General features: G+C 38.5%; 1 protein-coding gene across 37 annotated transcripts in view; it reads right to left on the bottom strand.

Moving 5' to 3' along the window:
• Window positions 1-23117, bottom strand: part of PPEF1 (protein phosphatase with EF-hand domain 1) — a 158281-nt gene that overhangs the window by 86131 nt on the left and 49033 nt on the right. For all 37 annotated transcript variants that reach the window (XM_086387374.1, XM_086387360.1, XM_086387389.1 and 34 more), the window contains 2 exons: window positions 2696-2823; window positions 37-97 (listed from right to left, as the gene is read on the bottom strand). In XM_086387374.1, the coding sequence (XP_086243500.1) occupies window positions 37-97; window positions 2696-2823 (189 nt within the window). The remainder of the gene's footprint in view (window positions 1-36; window positions 98-2695; window positions 2824-23117) is intronic.

Genomic DNA, 23117 nt, shown 5'->3' with positions numbered 1-23117 from the left:
ATGACTGCTTTTCAAAAGACTAGACTTTCTACTTACCTGGCTCTTTCTCCGGCACATTTGTATAGTTTTCCAACATGAAGGAGAAGAAGTTTGAGAGCTGTACAAAATAAAAATACACCGATCAATTAATGAACCCCAAACAGGTACTGTGGCAAACGTTGTTGGTGTTCCATGCGAGTCCCCTTTACTTCTCTGAGGTTCTCATCTCCAAGCTGCCACAGATGCTACTGGGTCCTGTCTTCACCAGCCCTCCTCCTCCCTAGGACTTTCCTTGGCCGATGGGAAAGTCCATAGGCCCCGCAGAGTCGCTTAGGATATCAGATATCCCCCTCCTGGGGGACCGCCCATAGGAAATGACTAACTGAAGCAAGGGTATCACAGCCCAGACCACCTCCTCTTTTGCCACTGGTGGGACAATCTGACACATTTCACACTTCAGATCTCCCAACAGGATCAGGCTGAGGTCAGACTTTTCCAGAAACCATATTTTTGCCTAGCTTTTTCCCCCATCCTATCTTGCTTTTCACGCTCCCTTACAGGTTTTTCCTGTGAATACCCTCTCAGGAAGTCACTTGTACAAGAAGCCCTATCTCAGACTCTGATTCTAAGAAACCAATCTAAGACAACTACTAGATATTTTTTCATTATGTTCTTCTATTCCTTTTTATGGTGAGAGTAAGAGATATTCTTAAATGTCAAACATATTTGGGAAAGGAAGGAAGGGAAGGAGGGAGGAAGGAAAGATGGAAATCTACCAGCATTCCAACCATCACCAAGATACTTCCTCTGTGACTACAAATTATCTGCAAAGACCTGCATGTATATAGCACAAATAACTTCCAAGCCTCATCTCCTATGAAGAGTGAACACTAAGGAACCTTATCAATCTGGGAGTAGATCTGGGAAGGAAAACCTTCCATACAAATACCAAAATGTATGATTTTAAAGCTGTTGATGGATTTGTCAATTATGAGTCAACAGAAATCACAATGAGACACCACTTCACATATACTAGGATGACTATCATCAAAAACATAAACAACAAATGTTGACACAGATGTGGCAAAATTAAAGCCCTCATACACTGCTGGTGGGAATGTAAAATGGTGCAGCTGCTTTGAAAAACAGTTTAGTAATTACTCAAAAAGTTAAACTCAAAGACTCAGAATTTCCACTCCTAGGTATATATCTAAGAGAACTGAAAAAAAAACATGTTCACAGAAAAATCTGCACACAAATATTCATAGCAGCATTATTCATAATAGACAAAAAAAGTAGAAGCAACCCAAATGATGTATTCACTGAGGAAAGGATAAACAAAATGTCCTAGATCTATACAACAGAATAACGTTCAGCAATAAAGAGGAATGAAGTACTGACACATGCTGTAACATGGATGAACCTTGAAGGCATTATGCTCAGTGAAAGAAGCCAGTCACAAAGGATCGCATACTATGTGACTTTATTTATTTGAAATGGCCACAAAAGGCAAATCTAGAAAGACAAAAAACAGATTAGCCGTTGCCAGGGACCGCAGAGAGCAGGAATGGGGAGTGAGTGCTAATGAATATAGAGGTATTTTTTGTTGTTGAAGGGGGTGTTGATGAAAGTGTTCTAAACTATACTGTAGTGATGATTACACAACCTGTGAATAAACTAAAGGCCACTGAATTGTCTACTTTAAATGGGTGAATTATACCCCAATAAATGTTATTTAAAAAGACTCAATATTTAAAGAATGTACTAATACTGGAACATTTGTGCATAAAGCATATCAATTTAAGAGCTCACTCTCTCTTAATCTCCGTCACTATATTCTACAGTGCTTAAAAGGACAGTCAGTGATGTGAACTGCTAAGGGAATATCTGACTAAATCATAGTATATAATTTTTATAGCTACTAAGAATAAATCCAGCAATTTCTTTAATTCTTTTTGAAATCTTAATTATTTTTAATTATAGTTATTATTTTTATATAACATTTTACTTAAATTATATTGTGTGATACATTTATAAAGACACAATTGTTGAAAAATACAAATGATACAGAATAAAAATGAGAAGTCCCCTCCTACCTACCAATACCATGCTTCTTCCCAGAAATGGACACAGTAAATACTTTATATCATTTCCAAATTTTTATTGTATGTTGCATTTTCTTTCACATATATGGGATAAAATTCTTCATATTGTTCCACAAGTTGATTTTTCATTAACAAATATATTGTAGATCTTTCTGAGATCTTTTTCTTGTTAAAGCTGGATTTACATATTGCTTTTGCAAGCTTGAAAAAGTCTTTCCCCACTCATCTATATTTTCTTCTAGAATTTTCCTATGTTTGACCCCAAGAGATTCTTCCATTTATTTAACTCCTTAAAACATTTTTTGCTTCATGAAGTAGCAACTTTACTATTAGGGCACATATTGAAAAAAAGAATAAGACCATTTTTTTTTAGTTAACTGGACATCTAGTAGCTGTCTTAAAAATATGAACTTCAGAACTGAAAAACACTATCCTGTTCCCAAATCATACTCTCTCAATAGCTAGTTCCAAAACAGTGTCACTATATCCTCTATAAAAGTCTTTCACCAAGGTTCCTCTGCTATTAAAATGGACTCAATCTTTCATGCTTTCAATAAAAGGAGTAAAGAGAAGCATTTTATCAAAAGAAGAGACAAGCTTGCAAAACAGACCTGCAACTGGCCTTGCTCATCAGCGTATTCGATGGACTGGAAGATAGTGAGGGCATAGCGCTGTCTGGTCTTCAACCGGGCGCTGTAACCTCGGTACCAGTTCTGTATGACCAATGCGGCTTTTAGTGCTGCAGACCCACAGGATATGAAAGACAAAGAAAAACAGTTACTATGGAGCTTTGGTGGGGAGGGGCGCGGACGATAAGTGCTTCAGAAAAAAAGTCAGTCCACCTGGATTCCTAGGTTCTAAGAACATAAAAACTACAGACAATGAGATGTAACTTTATGCTTCTGTACAATGTCCTCAAGTCTCAAATAGGACTAATGATGACACAGCCATCAGAGTAGAATTTTTGAATCCTATCTCTGCTGATTACTGTCTATGTGATTTGGGGGAAGTTATTAGAGCTTTCACAGCTTTAGTTTCCTTCTCTGGCACTACTTAGGCATATGAAGTCTATGCATGCCCTATGAAGCAGCAATTCCATCCTTCACTATATACCCCAAAGCAATTCTCACACAGGTCATAAAGGAGACATATAGGGATACAATAATTCTTTGTTGGTGGCAATAGGGAGTTTGACACCAATGCAGCCTGGCTGTCTACTGCTAGGAAGGAGAAGATGTGATTGTGGTGGATGCACACCATGGAGTATTATGCCACAACTGGAAGCAACATATTACAATGTGGATGGGTCTTAAAAATACAGTACTTCAGTCAGAACAGTTATTAGAAAATGAAAGACAGAATGAAATATAACATACCATTTTATATAAATTTTCAACACACATGAAACCACAAGGTATGTTTCATAAGAATATACAGAAAGGAAAATACATGAAAAATAAGAGATTGGTTATTTGTGAGGGGTGGGTAAATGAATGAGCATAGAGTACATGGTTAAAGGGGAATAAGCTAGTGAACTACCATAAGAAACGGTCTTGTGCAGACCAGTATGACAATGTACAACATACTGAGAAGTATGATTCACTCTACCTTCTGCACCTGTGATTCAACTGTTAAAAGAACACACCCCCTCTCCTTCACAGAGTTACTGCTGCTGCTGCTACTGCTAAGTCCCTTCAGTCCTGTCTGACGCTGTGCGATCCCATAGACGGCAGCCCATCAGGCTCCCCTGTCCCTGGGATTCTCCAGGCAAGAACACTGGAGTGGGTTGCCATTTCCTTCTCCAATGCATGAAAGTGAAAAGTGAAAGTGAAGTCGCTCAGTCGTGTCCGACCCTCAGCGACCCCATGGACTGCAGCCCACCAGGCTCCTCCGTCCATGGGATTTGCCAGGCAACAGTACTGGAGTGGGGTGCCATTGCCTTCTCCACACAGAGTTACTATGAGGATGAAATGAGATACCATAGGTGAACAGTTTAATCCAATGCCCAGTGTAAAACACTTGATAAATAAATGGCAACTATAGTGACAAGTACTGTTTTGCTTGTAGATTATTCAGGCACACTGGCTCTCTTCTGGGGCTGGGAGCCTCTGAACCATCCTGCAGCTTCACAGCTTTGAAGAAAGAAATCAGGTGAGAGATAATGAGAGTTAAAATATAGTCTCTTATGTCTTTCTCAACTTTTAGAGTGACGAGTAATCAACACCAGCTGGCTTCTTTTATTCAGGCTATAATTTTTCCCAGTTAGCACATAAGAATTAAGAGTTGACTCTAACAAGAACAATCTGAGTTCGGAAAGCAGCAATCCAGCCTCTCAGTTTAGTACTGCTGTGGTACAATGAGTATACACTAGTCATCTGAGGGTATCTGTTTGTGAACTTCTCCAACGTTGTCAGGTTCCAGAGACTGTCATTTCATTATTCAGCTTCCAGAAAACCCCAGGAAATAGGCATAAGGTCAAGTATCATTACCTTTACAGGGGAAAACCAGAGGGAGAAGAAATCAAGTGACGTTCAATATCACAAAGCAAGTAATTGTTGGTACAATGTCTGAAAACTCAAGTGTTCTCACCATATCATTATGTGCAGCCCAGGCACACCTGAAAGGCCTCTTCTGTGGGACAGTCATTGTCATAATCAACCAACTCTCATCTCAGGGGCTCTCTATTCACCAAGCATAACAGAACTCTTCCAGGGCTATTTCCTGGGCACGTACTGAGGGCCAGGCAAGGAATTCATCTCTGTAGTCAGTCCTTACCACTCTATGAAGCTGGGGGAGACTTACTTAAGGGCACGTAGCCAGTAAGTGGAAATGGACAGCAATGAATTGAACCCAGGTCTCAATGACCCCATGGCCCAAGATCTTAACTTCCATAGAGCCATTGATCTTTCCAGTGCCTCTTCATCTACATAGTGATGTCATAGAAAAAATGACCACTAAAATCTCTTCTATTTAGTATTAACAACACCAAAAAAAAATCAAGTTTATTGTTATTTCTATAACAGTAGGGCAAAGTAGCACCATAAGTTCAATAGTCTATTATAAGACATTCAGTTCCACAAGTATTATCATCTCCATGTTACACATAAGGATACTTCAGCTTCAGAGAGGCTAGCAACTTCTAGTACCCTCAAAGACTTTCTAATTATATGTAGTATTTCATTTACAAATTCACAAATTACTGTGAACAAACAGGTTACCATCTCAGAAACCAAGAGCCAAAAGAGCCATGCAAACCAGGATGCACAAGACTGCCTCAGAGTCCACGGTCTTGGCTCAAACATCACCTTCTCAGTGAGGCCTTTCCTGACTACCCCTTGAAAATGGCACCCAACTCCCCACTGCCTATCTCCTTTATTTTCTCTCCACAGCACGTGTCACCATCTGATAGAGCATATGTTTTACTCATTTGTTACTGTCTCCTTTCACTAGAATGTAATCTCCATTAAAGCTGGGATTTTGGTCCACAGGGTTAGCTGCTATATCCCCTGGGTCTGGAACCATCCCTGGAACATAGTAAATGTGCAATAAATATTTATTAAATGACTAAATGAATGAATGAAATTACTGTTCAGTTAAAACTTACTGTCTTGTGTTTCTCTTCATGCTAATTGGTGAATCTTATGCTTGGTTTGGTTTTTTAAATAGGCATTTATTCGACAGTCCTTTAAATAAGAAGTTTTATATTCAGAATGATAAGGCATTTAAAGACTCTGCTTTTGAAATTCTGCTGGCAGAGGCCTCCTGAGGAGGCAACAGGATGTGTGAATATTTAATGTAACTTTAAGTCAGGAGAGAGACACGAGTGTGATACAGCTGATTAAAATGAATTCAAATGAACTGGAAAAAGAATGAACCGTCCAGAAGCAAAAGACTTTAAACAAGAAGGGAAAGCATCTATCGCCTCAGCTGTTCAAAGCACAGAGAGAATAGGGTATGGCTCAATTCTGGGACCACAGTTTTCACTGTCACTTTTGTTTACAGGTGTCTGCCATCTGCTAGAGTATATGGCTGTTCCAGTGAGACTTCCAACTTCATCAGAAAAACAGCTCAAAGCACATACACGCCCAGCAGACAGGAGATGGTCGGTCACAAAGCCTGCTTCCTGAGCAGCAAGCAAGGCAGGGACCCTATGAGGCTCGCTCCTCCACAAACTCTGGCATCCCTACCAGCAAGCGCACAATACAGCATCCTTGTCCCTGGAAAGCATTTTTCTTAAACAAGAGATAAATAAGAGGAAAGCCTGAGGTCCAGCCTTCAAACAATGACAGATGCTTTAAACAAAACTATCACTTTTCCAAATGACAAAAGAGATCATAGTTTTATTATTCTTGGAAACATCTGGCCTTCCAGTCAGAGAAGGGGAAGAAAAAGAAGTCATTTCTCTGACTTTTTAATTACTCACACACTTGCCGACCCACCAACCCATTCACATGGGATAATAAAAATAAGTTCTGAATTTGTAACCTGGAGATTTCCATTTTGGTCCTAACTCAACCAGGTGCCAACTATGTAGCCTCAGGCAAATCGCTTAACCTCTCCGATGCTCAATTTCTCATATGAACAATGAGAATTTGGAATTATATAATCTCTAAGATTCTTTCCAATTATAAAATACTCTAGTTCATTCCTCTTTTTTTTTTTTTTTTTGGTAGTGCCCCAGCTGCAGCCTACCAAGCCTATAGCAAAGCTGAAAATAACCATTAAAGGATAAAATAGGGTGTGTAAATGTGAACACTCAAATCAGAACCTTCTGGGCACAAAAGACAAATTCTTAAGGCTACTAAAAAAAAAAAAATCTGAATTATGCGTGTAGAAAAATTCAAGTCAATTACTAATATCCTTGGCTTTCCCATCAAGAAACTATAGCCATCATAAACCATTAGACCAAAGCAAAAATCAGAAGAAATAGATGTCTATCTTCTTTGTGAGTTGTACCTTTTATCATTAAAAATATTCATCTTTGTTTCATTTTAAAATAAATAAATAATTTTAATAATGAAAAAAAAAGAACTATAGCCAAAGTTTGCTAGCAACTGGTCTAGGAACAAACAATTCACCTATTACTCTTGCGTTAAATGGCCTAAAACATGATTACTGTGTACATTTGTTAACTGGTTCAAGTGATAGCCAATAGAAGATGGGGAGAAATGGATGGGGAAAAAAGTAAAGAAAGGGTGGGGATACAGAAACAATGGGAAGTCCAGAAGATTCAATGAAAATTGAGAGATTATGAGAATGGGATAACAATCATTTGATCATAAAGATCCCAGCGAGGTCGAGGTGATCGAGGTGGCCATGGTAGCCAGGAAATGGGAGGGAGCAGCTGAAGTGGAGCAGCAGAATGATTGTTCTAAAACAATCATTATCATGAAAATACAAATTTTTAAAATAATTATTGTAGAATAAATTTAGCTATGTAAAAGATTTACTATTATTTTAAATGATTAAAATATTTTCTTGTAAGAAGTATGTTGTATTTAACAATTCAATAATGACCTTTAATCCTCACTCAAGAAAAAAAATTAAATACCTTAACTACAATTTCATTTTACATCTTCTGTTATTAATTACTAATTGGAGTTATACTGCCACATTCATTCACCCAGGATCAAATACAATTAGCATTAAATCTTCAAATTTTGCAGCTGCTAGAAAGATAATGTAGTATAAAGCCATAATCATATAGAAAAGTGTTCTGATTACAGGAAACACAGGCATACCTTGGAGAGATTTAGGTTCCAGACAACCACAATACAATAAATAATGCAATAAAGAGAGTCACATAAATTTTTTCCTCAGTGCATATAAAAGTTATGTTTATACTATATTGTATCCTACTAAGTGTACAATAGCATTAAGTCTTAAAAAATGTACATATCTTAATTTAAAAAATACTGCTAAAAAAGTCAAAACAATTACAATAGTAACATCAAGGATCGCTGATCACAGATCACTGTTAACAACCATAATAAAATGGAAAAGTTGAAAAAACTGTCAGAATTATTAAAATGTGACACATGAAGTGAACAAATGCTGCTGGAAAAATGGTGCCAATAGGATTGCTACAAACCTCAATTTGTAAAAAGTACAATATCTGCAAAGCACAATAAAGCAAAGTGCAATAAAACAAGGTATACCTAAAATTGGCAATTGGGGCTGAGGTACTGCCCTTTCTTAAATTGAATTGATATGTATCTGTAACAGGATTTTCTAGTAATTAACAGGATCCAACTACAAGGCTGGCTTCTTGGTGAATTTAGTCAAGGCTGGAATTTGGCCAAAAAAAGTAAAGAAGTGGGACTTCATATCCTTTCAGCACTACCTTCTACCTTCTAAAGTACTAGAGTGCTATCTAAAGAGTCAGTGTCAGAGTCTCATAATACTTGACATCTCTAAAGCAGAGATGGATTAATTACACAGTAAAAAGGGAAAAGATGAAAACGAATTTAAGTGGTATAAAGAACAAAAAGGTTGATTGGCTTTTTGTTTGCCTATTTCATGTAAGCAATAGCTGTGTGTAGTGTTAATCCTACATAAACCATAAGGCCAACATGTTATCATATTAAAAAATGAGTAGATCAGCCCTGGGATTTCTTTGGAAGGAATGATGCTGAAGCTGAAACTCTAGTACTTTGGCCACCTCACGCGAAGAGTTGACTCATTGGAAAAGAGTCTGATGCTGGGAGGGATTGGGGGCAGGAGGAGAAGGGGACGACAGAGGATGAGATGGCTGGATGGCATCACTGACTCGATGGACATGAGTCTGAGTGAACTCCGGGAGTTGGTGATGGACAAGGAGGCCTGGCAAGCTGCGATTCATGGGGTCGCAAAGAGTTGGACACGACTGAGTGACTGACCTGATCTGAACTAAAAAAAAATTGTTATTGAGAGGGATCGTAATTTCAGATGGAGACCATAGTCTCCTTTTACAAAGAAATGTACTTGTCTAAAATGATTCCCAATCAAGGCCAACGAACCAGAGTTTATAGTATATGATACGAGCTGAAAATAAAGATACAGCAGCTGTGACATATTGATGATAATTAAAGCCACAGGAGTAAAGTCACTCAAGGAGAGCATTAGAGTGACCAAGTAAGAGAGCCGAGATAAACCCAGAGAAGCCCCAATATTTAGAAGTTGGAAGAAAATGAAGCCCTCATAAATAGTTCAAACAGAGACATAATAGGAAAACCAGGAGAAGAGGCTGTCACTGAAGCTAAGAGCCATTGAGTATTTTAAGATGGAAGTGTATAGGAGGGCCAGGTATCGCCAGGAAGTCAAGCAAAATAAGTACTGAAAATGCTCCATCGGATTTCGAGGTCATTCAAGAACTTGTCTAAATCATATTCCATGGGGTGGGATAAATAAAAACGTAGGAGACAGCAGTGTGAATGCACCCTTCAGGGGCAAGCTCAGAAAAACAGGCAAGAAAGCAGAATGAATGGAGAGAACAAGAACGCTAGGGAAAGCTCTTCTTCCAAAGGGAAAGAAAACACAGCTACAAAAGCACTTCTGCACAACTGGGGAATTCTGAATATGAACTATATGCCAGAAAATATTACTCTATTAATTTTATTTTTTCAGTGTAATATAGTATTTTAGTTATGTAAGAGAATATGCCTCTTTTGGGACATTCAGTTCAGTTGCTCAGTCGTATCCAACTCTTTGCAACCCCATGAACCGCAGCACACCAGGCCTCCCTGTCCATCACCAACTGCCGGAGTCTACCCACACCCATGTCCATTGAGTCAGTGACGCCATCCAACTATCTCATCCTCTGTCATCCCCTTCTCCTCCTGCCTGCAATCTTTCCCAGCATCAGGGTCTTTTCCAATGAGTCTGTATATATTACCCCTTTTCAGAAACCCAGGCCAATCCACAGCCCTCATTTTGGGGGTCTGCTGGTTGTGACTTTTCCCCAGTTCCCAGTGGCCAATTTGGGAATTGCTGGTGGTGCACACAGTGCCTTCTCTTGGCCAGTTCACTGTCAACATCTCGGTTACGGCTGTTGTGATGAAGTACACAGGTCTGTTTGTCTTGTTTTGTATGGATAAAGGCTACTGCTAATAGAAATCTTGGAAGCCAAAAAGAAAACAGCTGCGAAAATTGGTGGGCATAAGTGGAATACTTTGAAAGCTATCAGAGTACTTGCCACCTAACTCTAAAATACCCTCATGTTAGGACAAGGTGGTCACTGAATGGGTTAGACTGACATTAGGTTGCCTGCCAACCTCAAGAAAATTTGTGTAATGAGTTACACTGTAAAACATCACGCAATTTCCAATACAGCAACATATTCGTCTTTCTTAGCTCTGAGAAATCCAAGATCAGATCAGATCAGTCACGCAGCCGTGTCCGACTCTTTGCGACCCCATGAATCGCAGCACGCCAGGCCTCCCTCTCCATCACCAATTCCTGGAGTTCACTGAGACTCAAGTCCATCAAGTCAGTGATGCCATCCAGCTATCTCATCCTCTGTCATCCCCTTCTCCTCTTGCCCCCAATCCCTCCCAGCATCAGAGTCTTTTCCAGTGAGTCAACTCTTCGCATGAGGTGGCCAAAGTACTGGAGCTTCAGCTTCAGCATCATTCCTCCCAAAGAAATCCCAGGGCTGATCTCCTTCAGAATGGACTGGTTGGATCTCCTTGCAGTCCAAGGGACTCTCAAGAGTCTTCTCCAACACCACAGTTCAAAAGCATCAATTCTTCGGCGCTCAGCCTTTTTCACAGTCCAACTCTCACATCCATACATGACCACAGGAAAAACAATAGCCTTGACTAGACGAACCTTTGTTGGCAAAGTAATGTCTTTGCTTTTGAGTATGCTATCTAGGTTGGTCATAACTTTCCTTCCAAGGAGTAAGCATCTTTTAATTTCATGGCTGCAATCACCATCTGCAGTGATTTTGGAGCCCAGAAAAATAAAGTCTGACACTGTTTCCACTGTTTCCCCATCTATTTCCCATGAAGTGATGGGACCAGATGCCATGATCTGAGTTTTCTGAATGTTGAGCTTTAAGCCAACTTTTTCACTCTCCACTTTCACTTTCATCAAGAGGCTTTTTAGTTCCTCTTCACTTTCTGCCATAAGGGTGGTGTCATCTGCATATCTGAGCTTATTGATATTTCTCCCGGCAATCTTGATTCCAGCTTGTGTTTCTTCCAGTCCAGCGTTTCTCATGATGTACTCTGCATATAAGTTAAATAAACAGGGTGACAATATACAGCCTTGACAAACTCTTTTTCCTATTTGGAACCAGTCTGTTGTTCCATGTCCAGTTCTAACTGTTGCTTCCTGACCTGCATACAAACTTCTCAAGAGGCAGATCAGGTGGTCTGGTATTCCCATCTCTTTCAGAATTTTCCACAGTTTATTGTGATCCACACAGTCAAAGGCTTTGGCATAGTCAATAAAGCAGAAATAGATGCTTTTCTGGAACTCTCTTGCTTTTTCCACGATCCAGGGGATGTTGGCAATTTGATCTCTGGTTCCTCTGCCTTTTCTAAAACCAGCTTGAACATCAGGAAGTTCACGATTCACATATTGCTGAAGCCTGGCTTGGAGAATTTTGAGCATTACTTTACTAGCGTGTGAGATGAGTGCAATTGTATGGTAGTTTGAGCATTCTTTGGTATTGCCTTTCTTTGCGATTGGAATGAAAACTGACCTTTTCCAGACCTGTGGCCACTGCTGAGTTTTCCAAATTTGCTGGCATATTGAGTGCAGCACTTTCCCAGCATCATCCTTTAGGATTTGAAATGGCTCAAGCGGAATTCCATCACCTCCCCTAACTTTGTTCCTAGTGACGCTTCCTAAAGCCCCCTTGACTTCACATTCCAGGATGTCTGACTTTAGGTCCGTGATCACATCATTGTGATTATCTGGGTCATGAAGATCTTTTTTGTACAGTTCTTCTGTGTATCCTTGCCATCTCTTAATATCTTCTGCTTCTGTTAGGTCCATACCATTTCTGTCCTTTATCGAGCCCATCTTTGCATGAAATGTTCCTTTGGTATCTCTGATTTTCTTGAAGAGATCCCTAGTCTTTGCCATTCTGTTGTTTTCGTCTATTTTTTTGCACTGATCGCTGAAGAAGGCTTTCTTATCTCTTCTTGCTATTCTTTGGAACTCTGCATTCAGATGTTTATATCTTTCCTTTTCTCCTTTGCTTTTCACTTCTCTTCTTTTCACAGCTATTTGTAAGGCCTCCCCAGACAGCCATTTTGCTTTTTTGCATTTCTTTTCCATGGGGATGGTCTTGATCCCTGTCTCCTGTACAATGTCACGAACCTCCATCCATAGTTCATCAGGCACTCTATCTATCAGATCTAAGCCCTTAAATCTATTTCTCACTTCCACTGAACTCCAGAAAGAATGAAGGGATGGAGCCAAAGCAAAAATAATACCCAGCTGTGGATGTGACTGGTGATAGAAGCAAGGTCTGATGCTGTAAAGAGCAATATTGCATAGGAACCCGGAATGTCAGCTCCATGAATCAAGGCTAATTGGAAGTGGTCAAACAAGAGATGGCAAGATTGAATGTCGACATTCTAGGAATCAGCGAACTGAAATGGACTGGAATGGGTGAATTTAACTCAGATGACCATTATATCTACTACTGCAGGCAGGAATCCCTCAGAAGAAATGGAGTGGCCATCATGGTCAACAAAAGAGTCCGAAATGCAGTACTTAGATGCAATCTCAAAAATGACAGAATGATCTCTGTTCGTTTCCAAGGCAAACCATTCAATATCACAGTAATCCAAGTCTATGCCCCAACCAGTAATGCTGAAGAAGCTGAAGTTGAACAGTTCTATGAAGACCTACAAGACCTTTTAGAACTAACATCCAAAAAAGATGTCCTTTTCCTTATAGGGGACTGGAATGCAAAAGTAGGAAGTCAAGAAACACCTAGGGTAACAGGCAAATTTGGCCTTGGAATATGGAATGAAGCAGGGCAAAGACTAATAGAGTTTTGCCAAGAAAATGCACTGGTCATAGCAAACACCCTCTTCGAATAACACAAGAGAAGACTCTATACATGGACATCACCAGATGGTCAACACCGAAATCAGATTGATTATATTCTTTGCAGCCAAAGATGGAGAAGCTCTATACAGTCAGCAAAAACAAGACCAGGAGCTGACTGTGGCTCAGACCATGAACTCCTTATTGCCAAATTCAGACTTAAATTGAAGGAAGTAGGGAAAACCACTAGACCATTCAGGTATGACCTAAATCAAATCCCTTATGATTATACAGTGGAAGTGAGAGATCCAAAGATTTAACTAAATATAAATAAATAATAACATCATCTAGGGTCCTTAAATTCAAGGAGTTAAGTGTGCCACTTTCTGACACATGTTTATGTCTAAAAACTATAGTTCACGAAATTTTAAATATCTACGAAAAACGACAAAACATTTTTGTTGTTTTGTTATCAAAAACAATCTGGAATTAGACAAGATCATTGTTTTGGATCCTGGGAACTTAGCTTGAGAGCCATCAGGTTAGGGGCCCAAAAATACGGCTGAAAGAAATGTGGGTTGTACCCCATGTACAGCGAGATATGGCTGGACAGAAATGTGGGTTGAACTTCATTTGCAGCTGAGGATCCTACTAAACTGTTACCAGCCCTCAGGGAAATTACAACGGCCATTAAGAGGAACATTCCAATTAGATAAGATCATTTAAGAAGTGTACTTGAAAGCAGGGTTCCTAAATTAAACAAACAGAGTGGGACATCTATTTTAATTGGTATGTAGAATTCCAAAAAGCTTCATAACTCCAGAATAGCTTCATTGAAAAATTCACTGAAAAAGGCCAACAAAAAATTAGACACAAGAGATACCTAAAACAAAAGACTGCAAGACAGACGCAACTTGTACTACCCGCCACCTTTCCTCCTCTAGCTGAGTACTCCTTCTAGTAATCCTCAGTCTAAACCATCTTTCCACTCTAAAGAGACTACAAGACCTTGAAAGTCGGCCAAGTTACTGGACTTACACCCCCATATCTACCCTTGAAGGAGGGCTCTCATGTGGATCCCTCTCAGAGTTGATGAGACTCTGAGGGACTTTATGGGGAAACTGCTATGTTATTCCCTTAAACAGCCAAGGGAAACTAAATTAGTGAAAAATCTTGGCGTCTGGCAGATATTAGAGCTATACCCTCTACATTAAATCCCCCTCAGAGTCTGCAGATGGGACCCTGGGAGAACTGTCAGAAGCCAGCTAAAGGTGAGAATTCTTCCCAGAGTCAGCTCTCCCAAATCACTGCTTATAGTACCCAAAAAGAGAAAAAAATTTTTGTACCTTCTATGGGGATGCCTCTTAAGTCCAAGGGGTTGTCAACATTTACTGCCTGTGTCAACTGAAAATTGGGAAATGCTTACTGTTTGTCCCAAGTGAAAACTGACAAGATATTTAAAAGGATTTTTTAAAAGTAGCACTATGGTCTGATGTTGGCCAGAAAGTGAAAGCTGATATTCAGAGTCTGATAAGAATATTTTTTTAGGTCTCCTCCACTAAACCAAAATGAACTATGTACCCAGAGGGAAAGAAAAACCTTCTAAAGCCTCTGTGAAAGGATTTACCAAAACCTTTCAAAGGCAAACAGCTCCAAGTCCAGAACATAGAAATCTTTTAATTTCCATCTAGGTTAGAAATCTTGTCCCTGATATACAGAGGGGTATGTGAGGGGCTGTGTGTGTACACACACACAGAAGAAAGCAAATTAAGAATAATGTAGCTGAATGGGAGGATCAGCCTATGATGTCATTTTAAGTTGCAACCCAATTCCCTGAGGACATGAAAGCAACTATCCTTATCTATAAATCTTTGTAAAACTGAGAATACAACTCCAGAGGCAGTTCACAGTCCACCCATTCCTTTTACAAGTCCCCATAAAGAAAGCTGAGCACCAAAGAATTGATGCTTTTGAACTGTGGTGTTGGAGAAGACTCTTGAGAGTCCCTTGGACTGCAAGGAGATCCAACCAGTCCATCCTAAAGGAGATCAGTCCTGAGTGTTCACTGGAAGGACTGATGTTGAAGCTGAAACTCCAATACTTTGGCCACCTGATGTGAAGAGCTGACTCATCTGAAAAGACCCTGATGCTGGGAAAGATTGAGGGCAGGAGGAGAAAGGGACGACAGAGGATGAGATGGTTGGATGGCATCACCAACTCAATGGACATGAGTTTGGGTAAACTCCAGGAGTTGGTGATGGACAGGGAGGCCTGGCATGCTGCAGTTCATGGGGTCGCAAAGAGTCGGACATGACTGAGCAACTGAACTGACTGAACTGACTAAACCTCCCCTATTTATCTCAAAAAGCTTGTAAGTTTTGTAAAAAAAAAATCTGGCCTTAGGAAACCAAAGTACCCCTTAGTGGAACTTGCATTCTTTTTCTGTACCTTTGAGATATAAATGTTCTACAAACTTTTTCATTTGACCATTTCCTTATGGTAAAGGAAAGGGAAAACAGTCAAATAAAAAAATCTTCTGTCTTCCCCCAAAAATATTAGTAAAAATGCTTTACCCACCTGAGCAGATAACCTTAGCTTGCTCTACCTACCAGAAAAACAATTTAGATTCAATTTATTTTACAACTAGTGAATTACTGTACCCAATTCATGGCAGTAATTTTAAAACAGAAGCTATTAGGTCCCTGCTAGCAACTGTCTATTTATGTGTGTTTATGTGTGTATTATAGATGTACAGTATTTTCTATCTTCAGAGGGTACTGCCAAAATTACTATGTAAGAGAGCTCTATTTAACTGGCTCAAAGAAATGAAGCACTTATATAAATTAAATGAAATAAGTAAACTGAATGGGTGCAAATGGGATAAAAGTTTTTAGGTGAACTTTCCTTAATGCTTTCTCCATATCTTTTTGGTAACTTGAAATCTTAAAGTTTTGCTAAGTTAAATTAAATGATGGATAGTCACTGAATATTCAGATCATTTCCAAATAAGGTAAAATAATGAAATATTGATTACTGAACATAGGTTTACTACTTTTGGCTTCCTTTTACAGGGAAACTAAAGATATTTGGGTTTCCTAGTAAACATAGCTTCTGCCACACTGAAAAATTTACTGAGAGAAAATTTAATTATAAAAAGTATAAAAAATTATAAAAAGTATTTAGAAATTTCCCAAACCATAGAATGCTAAAAGAGAGTTCATAATTGGTTACTTATTTTCACTAAAAATTAAAGTTTTTAAGGGTTAAGAATTCTAATATATGTAATGAAAGCTACTAAAAATGAGGGAAATTATCTCTGTATATAAAGAAAGTAAGATGCATGCTTTTAGCAAAAGAGGGTATTAGGAAAGGAAACACATGTTGTTGAGGGAAAGGGAAGCAATTTTATCCTAAATTGAGGCTATTTCAGGAGAAAGGAAAAAAATAGGGCAAGATTTGAATGTTAAAAAAAAAGTTTTTGTAAAAATTTGTGCCCCCACCCCCAAATCTCACAAAACAATTTTATGTGTGGTCAAAATGACTAAGATTAAAATCAATTTATTTAATTTTTTAAAAAGTTGATGGGTTTTTAATTTGGTTTTCTCTTTGTTAAAAGGACAGGTTTTATTGGATTCTTTGTCTTCTCTTGAAAGTGAAAGTGAAGTTGCTCAGTAGTGTCTGACTCTTTGCAACCCTATGGACTGTACCCCACCAGGCTCCTCCTCTGTCCATGGGATTTTCCAGGCAAGAATACTGGGGTGGGTTGCCATTTTCTTTTCCAGGGGATCTGCCTGATCCAGGGATCGAACTCAGGTCTCCTGCATTGCAAGCAGACTCTTTACCCTCTGAGCCACCAGGGAATCCCTGTTTTCTCTTAGTAAGACATTGAAAAAAGCTTTTCCTTACCTTTTAAAGTAATCTGCCTAGACAACAAAGATTCTGTGTTTTGTCAAAATAATTTGCCATGTTGTCTTTATCAGGTCTTTGATTACTAAAGAAAGCTGAATCTTCTCCATTAAAAGATCTAAGGTGTTTACTGCTGTATTTAAAATGGTTAACCAACAAGGGCCTACTGTATAGCACATGGAACTCTGCTCAGTGTTATGTGGCAGCCTGGATGGGAGGGAAGTTTGGGGGAGAATGGATGGATACATGTATATGTGTGGCTGAGTCCCTTTGCTGTTCACCTGAAAATATCACAACATTGTTAATTAGCTATATCCCATACAAAATTAAAAAAATTTTTTAAAGACCTAAGGTGTTTAAAAAATAACTTTCTGTGTTTCTCTGCAAAGTCTTTGTCACTACAATTAAATGGATAACTAAGTTATCATTTCTCAGTGACCTATGATCCTATTTGACAAGTGTTTTAAAACTTTTTTGATAATTCTGACAAGCTTCCCCAAAATAAAGTTCTGAATGAAGTTTTTTTTAACCTCGAACTAACTTTGGTATTTTCCAGAGGGCCTCTAGAATATCTCAAGAGATTTGTTTCCTCTCCTCAAAAAAATGAAGATGTTAAACTAATCAGACTTATTTGATAGTTTAAGTTACATAGCAAGAATCATCAAATAAGAAGTAATACTAAGCCTTTATGTTGTACTTGTGTAAGTTATAAATGTTTTAGAAACCATATGCAATTCCTAAAGTCTGAATGAAATGTCCTGGAATAATATTATCATCATAATTCCAGTTATCATTTGACAATGTTGAGTGTCACAGAAATAACCACATTTCCTTGTCAATTCCATTATAATAAATTCTCATTAGAGAATAAATGCTCATTATAACAATGGGCATTTTTTAAAGTCTTCTGTCATTTACACTTATTATTTTACTCAGATGCTTCTGCAAAAATGTTGCTGCAGAAGTGACCCATCTTCAAGGAGATTCATGGAAAGAATTTGGCAAACACAAGTTTCTGATAACTTTAAGATCATAATATTGAATTGGTCATCTCACAGTAGTCAGAATGGCCATCATCAAAACGTCTACAAACAATAAATGCTAGAGAGGGTGTGGAGAAAAGGAAACTCTCTTATACTGCTGGTGGGAATGCAAACTAGTACAGCCACTATGAAGAACAGTGGGCAGATTCCTTAAAAAACTTGGCATAGACCCGCTATATGATCCAGCAATCCCACTGCTGGGCATGCATCCCAAGAAAACCAGAATTGAAAGAGACACATGTACCTCACTGTTCACTGCAGCACTATTTACAATAGCTAGGATATGAAAGCAACCTAGATATCCATTGGCAGATGAATGGATAAGGAAGTTATGGTACATATATACAATGGAGTACTACTCAGCTATAAAAAGGAGCATCTGAGTCAGTTCTAATGAGGTGGATGAACCTAAAGCCTGTTATACAGAGTGAAGTAAGTCAGAAAAAGACAGACAAATACTATATATTAATCCATATATATGAAATTTAGAAAAATGATACTGACGATCCTACATGCAGGGCAGCAAAGGAAACACAGATGTAAAGAACAGACTTTTGGACTTCATGGAAGAAGGAGAGGGCGGGATGATTTGAGAGAATAGCACTGAAACATATACATTACCACATGTAAAACAGACAACCAGTGTGAGTTCGATGTACGAAGCAGGGTACTCAAAGCCAGTGCTCTGGGACAACCTAGAGGGATAGAGTGGGGAGGGCAGTGGGAGGGGGGTTCAGGATGGGGGGGGACACATGTATACCTATGGCTGATTCATGTTGATGTATGGCAGAAACCATCACAATATTGTAAATATCTTCCAACTAATTTAAACTAATTTAAAATAAATAAAAATTTTAAAAATACTGAATTGGGTAAGAATTTCTAGAACTAATGGGGGAAAATGGATTAAAGCAGAACAAGAATAAATAACCTAGAACTGAATGAACTGAAAAGGGTGATTATAATTTTTATTCCTTCTTGCTTGAAGCACTGCTGGTTCTTTAATGTTTTGCTTTTCTAGATTTGAGGAAACTTTTTCTCTTAAGCTATCTATGACTTAAAACAATTTGGTAAAATACAATTTTGTAAACATTAACTTTTTCTCCCTACCTGACTCCTCCAAAATTTGGAGACTCTTGAGCATTCTTTTTATGGCAAAATAGTTATTTACATAAGCTGAATGAGAATCTATTATCCTTGTAACAGGACACAATCAGAAGCACTGGTTACAAAAGCTTTAACTGGAATGTCATATTTGAGAGAGATGTACATAGACTCAGATATGACCAGACTGCTTTAAAGAACTAAGGTTGACTTTATGGAACCAATAAAGTCCCTCGGAAAAGTCGACCTGGTACCTTACTTACAAGGTTCCAGCAAAGCAGGCTTAAAAAGAACCCATATGGTCAATTACTATTCTTGCTGCACCTATGTAAATAATCAGGCCAAGTATAACGCAAATAAATTAGTTTTACTGTGATTATCTTTGATTTTATTTTTATCTTTGATTTTAAAAAATGGGGGTAATTCTAGAAAGAAAGATGCTTGCACCTTTGTAGATATTATATCCAATTCATTGTCTTTGAGATTTTGTTAAATACCTATAAATTAGACCGGATCCTATATTCTTATAGTTTCCTCAAATATCTGGCTATAACTCATCAAACTAATGTTTCCAATTTTCTGCTACCCTTTTGACTTGGAATCACTAAGAACAAAGACTGCCCTTGAATCTCCTTGGAAGGGACTATCCCAGATATGCTTCACTACCCAGATGACAGCCAAACTTTAGGAACTTGAACCTTGGGGACACATTTCACAGCCCAAGAAGGCTTCACCTGGTTATCTGTCCTACACAAATGCTAGCGACTTCCAAATCAGACTGACAAAAAGACAAATAGCTGATATTAATATGGACTGCTTTCTCCCAAGATGTTGGATCACGACTTCATACTTAGGGACTTCCCTGGTGATCCAGCGGTTAAGACTCTGTTCTTCCACTGCAGGGGGCACAGGTTCAATCTCTGGTCGGGGAAACAAAGATCCCACATGCCTCAAAGGGCAGCCAAAAAAGTTTTAAAAAAGCAGACTTCATACTTTAAACATGAAACCCTTTCTTCTTCTCTTTCTTTCCTTCACTCTAGGATTGGCCTGGAAAGGTAACACCATCCCCAGTATCTCCCAGCCCATTGCCAAGGGGAGGGATAACCTTTCACTGCTAAATTTGTCATCATCAAAAAACCTGAGCTGTCTCTTTACAGTACTACCTTCTTGGAAGTAGTTTGTGCCCTGACAGGATTTATCTTTGTCCATGGTGATTAACATTCTCCTTGGGTCTATGAATACCTAGATGACTGTGCATAACTGGGCAATATCTCTTAGGTGACCTAACTGTTCCCCTAACTGTCCACAGAGACACCTCATTGGTCAACTCCCCTGAATTTGCATTGTCAAGTTATAAAGAACCTACCAGGAGGCTTTCATGATTTAGGATTTGCTTTCTTTGGCTGGTCCCTACTTCCCTGGTCAGAAATAAATGTAAATAGGCTATGATCAGGAATCTCTCCTAAACTCTTTATCTTACTGCAGAATTTGTTGCTAAAGGAAAAGCTGCCCAGTGAAAATCCTGAGACTCTATGGCCAAAGTTGCTCTTGGTAATTGGATAGCCCTTGATTATGTGTTTTTTTTTTAATTAAAAAAAATTTTTTTAATTGAAGGATAATTGCTTTACAGAATTGTGTTGGTTTCTGCCAAACATCAACATGAATCAGCCATAGGTATACATATGTCCCCTCCCTCTTGAACCTCCCTCCCACTTTCCTCCCCATCCCACCCCTCTAGGTTGTTACAGAGGCCCGGTTTGAGTTCCCTGAGTCATATGGCAAATTCCCGTTGATGGATAGTTCTTGATTATCTTTCAGCTTTGTAAGGGAAGTGTCTGCTGTGGCCAACACCATCTGCTGCACCTAGATTAACATTTCTGGCAAAGTTGAAACTCAGCTACATAAGATCACGGAACAAGTCACTTAAAAACGTAAATCCTTCAAGGGTCTTTCCTTGACTTATTTGATTTTGATTGGTTTGCGTCTTGGGCACCATGGTTTTGAAGTATACCGCAAACACTGGGAATTATCCTGCTTATCATAATCACAGTAGTCTCCCTGGAACACTGTATCCTCTAAAAAGCTTTAAAAGAATGATTGCAGCCATTCATCACTAAGCAAATGAACTCTCTAGCACTGGAACATCAGAAAAGGAATAAAGAAAATGACAGACTTAAAAATTGTGAACGTGAAGTCATGGCCTGTGCATATCACAGAGATTAAGCAAATAACATTGACCTGTGAATAGCACACAAAAGATCAACAAAAATTGTAAGAACTCAGAGATTAGCTGGGAGTGGTACTAATGTTTTGTTTTGTTTCATATCTTTCAGGCTGAGAGTCTGATGAAAACAGGGGAATTGGTTAAAAAAAAAAAAAAAGAGGCAACAGGCCCCAAATGGAGTCACTTGTACTAAGCTCCATGTCAGCAAACAGAAACTTAGTACCTAACCTAATTGCATTTTCAGCCTCTCCTAGGAATGTAATCTTAACCTGTCTAGAATTTTCTGGCCAGCACTAGTGAGGTAATCAACCTGATAGACCCCTGTTTTTCCCCAAAGGAAGCTGACCTTGCCTGAAATAATTCTTTTCATTTATGATTTCCTTGTCCCACTCCCTTTCTGACTTTAAAAATCTCTCCTTTTCTGCAGCTTTTTGAAGTTCTTTTCTGTTTTCTAGATGGAATGCTGCCTGATTCATGAATCATTCAATAAAGCCAATAAGATCTTTAAATTTGCTATGTTGAATTTTATTTTTCTAACAGATTGCTATTTAGTATTTTTACATTTTTAGGCAAAAATAGAGGACAAATATTTTTTAAGAGAACAATATCCATTAGAGAAAATTTCCATTGTCATAGCTTAAAAGCATCAAACTTCAAAGCCAAAAATGCTAGATAGCCTTTGTAGGAGACCTAGCACTTAAATGAATAAATGCATTTCTAAGTGGTCTCAAGGGAAGAAATAAAAGAAAATATAGTGTTTTCAAAGTGCTCTACAGGAAAAAATAAAAGGTAATAGATTATTCATTCAAAACCCATCAATATAAAACTTTAAGTGTAAAGTGAAATTCAGGAGAAGGAAACTACAATGTTTAATTTCTGTTTTTTTGGATAAATTCCAGTTTTACATGTCAGGGCAGCATATCAAAAGGAGCATGAACTTTGGTATCTGTCAGAGCTGGTTCCAATTCAGACTCAGACATCAACTAGTACATGACTTTGGGCAGCTCTTTAATCTAAGTCTCCATTTCCTCATGAAGAAAACGAAATTAATCAAAGCTTCCTCCAAGAGTTTTGGCAACAACTATTCTCTCCCATACTGCATATCACAAAAGAATCAAACTAACAACAATAACACAACAACAATGCTACTTCTCTACATGGAAGGCAGATAGCCCACAAGAAAGGGATAGCCTCAATTTTATATGTAGGCTATTCTTTCTCAAAAATGCCATGATACTCTGGAAGCAGAATGCTGCGGTGGGGCTCAATGACCAAGGTGGGGAAAAAATCCATCACACTAGTCAGAGGTAAGCTCTAGGCCTGGCTCTGCCACTTACTAGTTATGTCTTAAGCAAATCACTTTGCCTCTCAAAGCCTCAGTTTCCTTTTCTGCAAATTGAGAACAATCCTTCACAGGTTGTGAAGATCAAATATATGTGAAAGATTTTGTCCAACTATAAAAGCACTATGCAAATAAAAGGTACTTTACATGCATACATTTAGCTAGTTTCCAAGAACAGCAATTTTGGAAGGCACCATGAAAGGGTGTAATGGTTGATGGCAAAAAACACTGTATTCAGAACTCCCTGGGTTCAAATCCCAACTCGGGGATAACCTTGACAAGTACTTACCTAATCACTGAGCACAAGATTCTTCCTCAGTACAAAAAGTAATGATAACACTTTACTCAGGTTTACTGCAAGGACTAAATAAAATATATGTAGAATATTGTCAATACTCTGTAATACAGTTAGTAATAAGGAAATA

The sequence above is a fragment of the Bos grunniens genome, chromosome X, assembly GCF_055505025.1.
Source record: "Bos grunniens cultivar Pamir isolate PY7600 chromosome X, Bosgru_T2T1.0, whole genome shotgun sequence".
NCBI classification, from domain to species: Eukaryota; Metazoa; Chordata; class Mammalia; order Artiodactyla; family Bovidae; genus Bos; species Bos grunniens.
The sequence above is the reverse complement of the archived record's forward strand: the minus strand, read 5'-3'. Positions and strand labels throughout refer to the sequence as shown.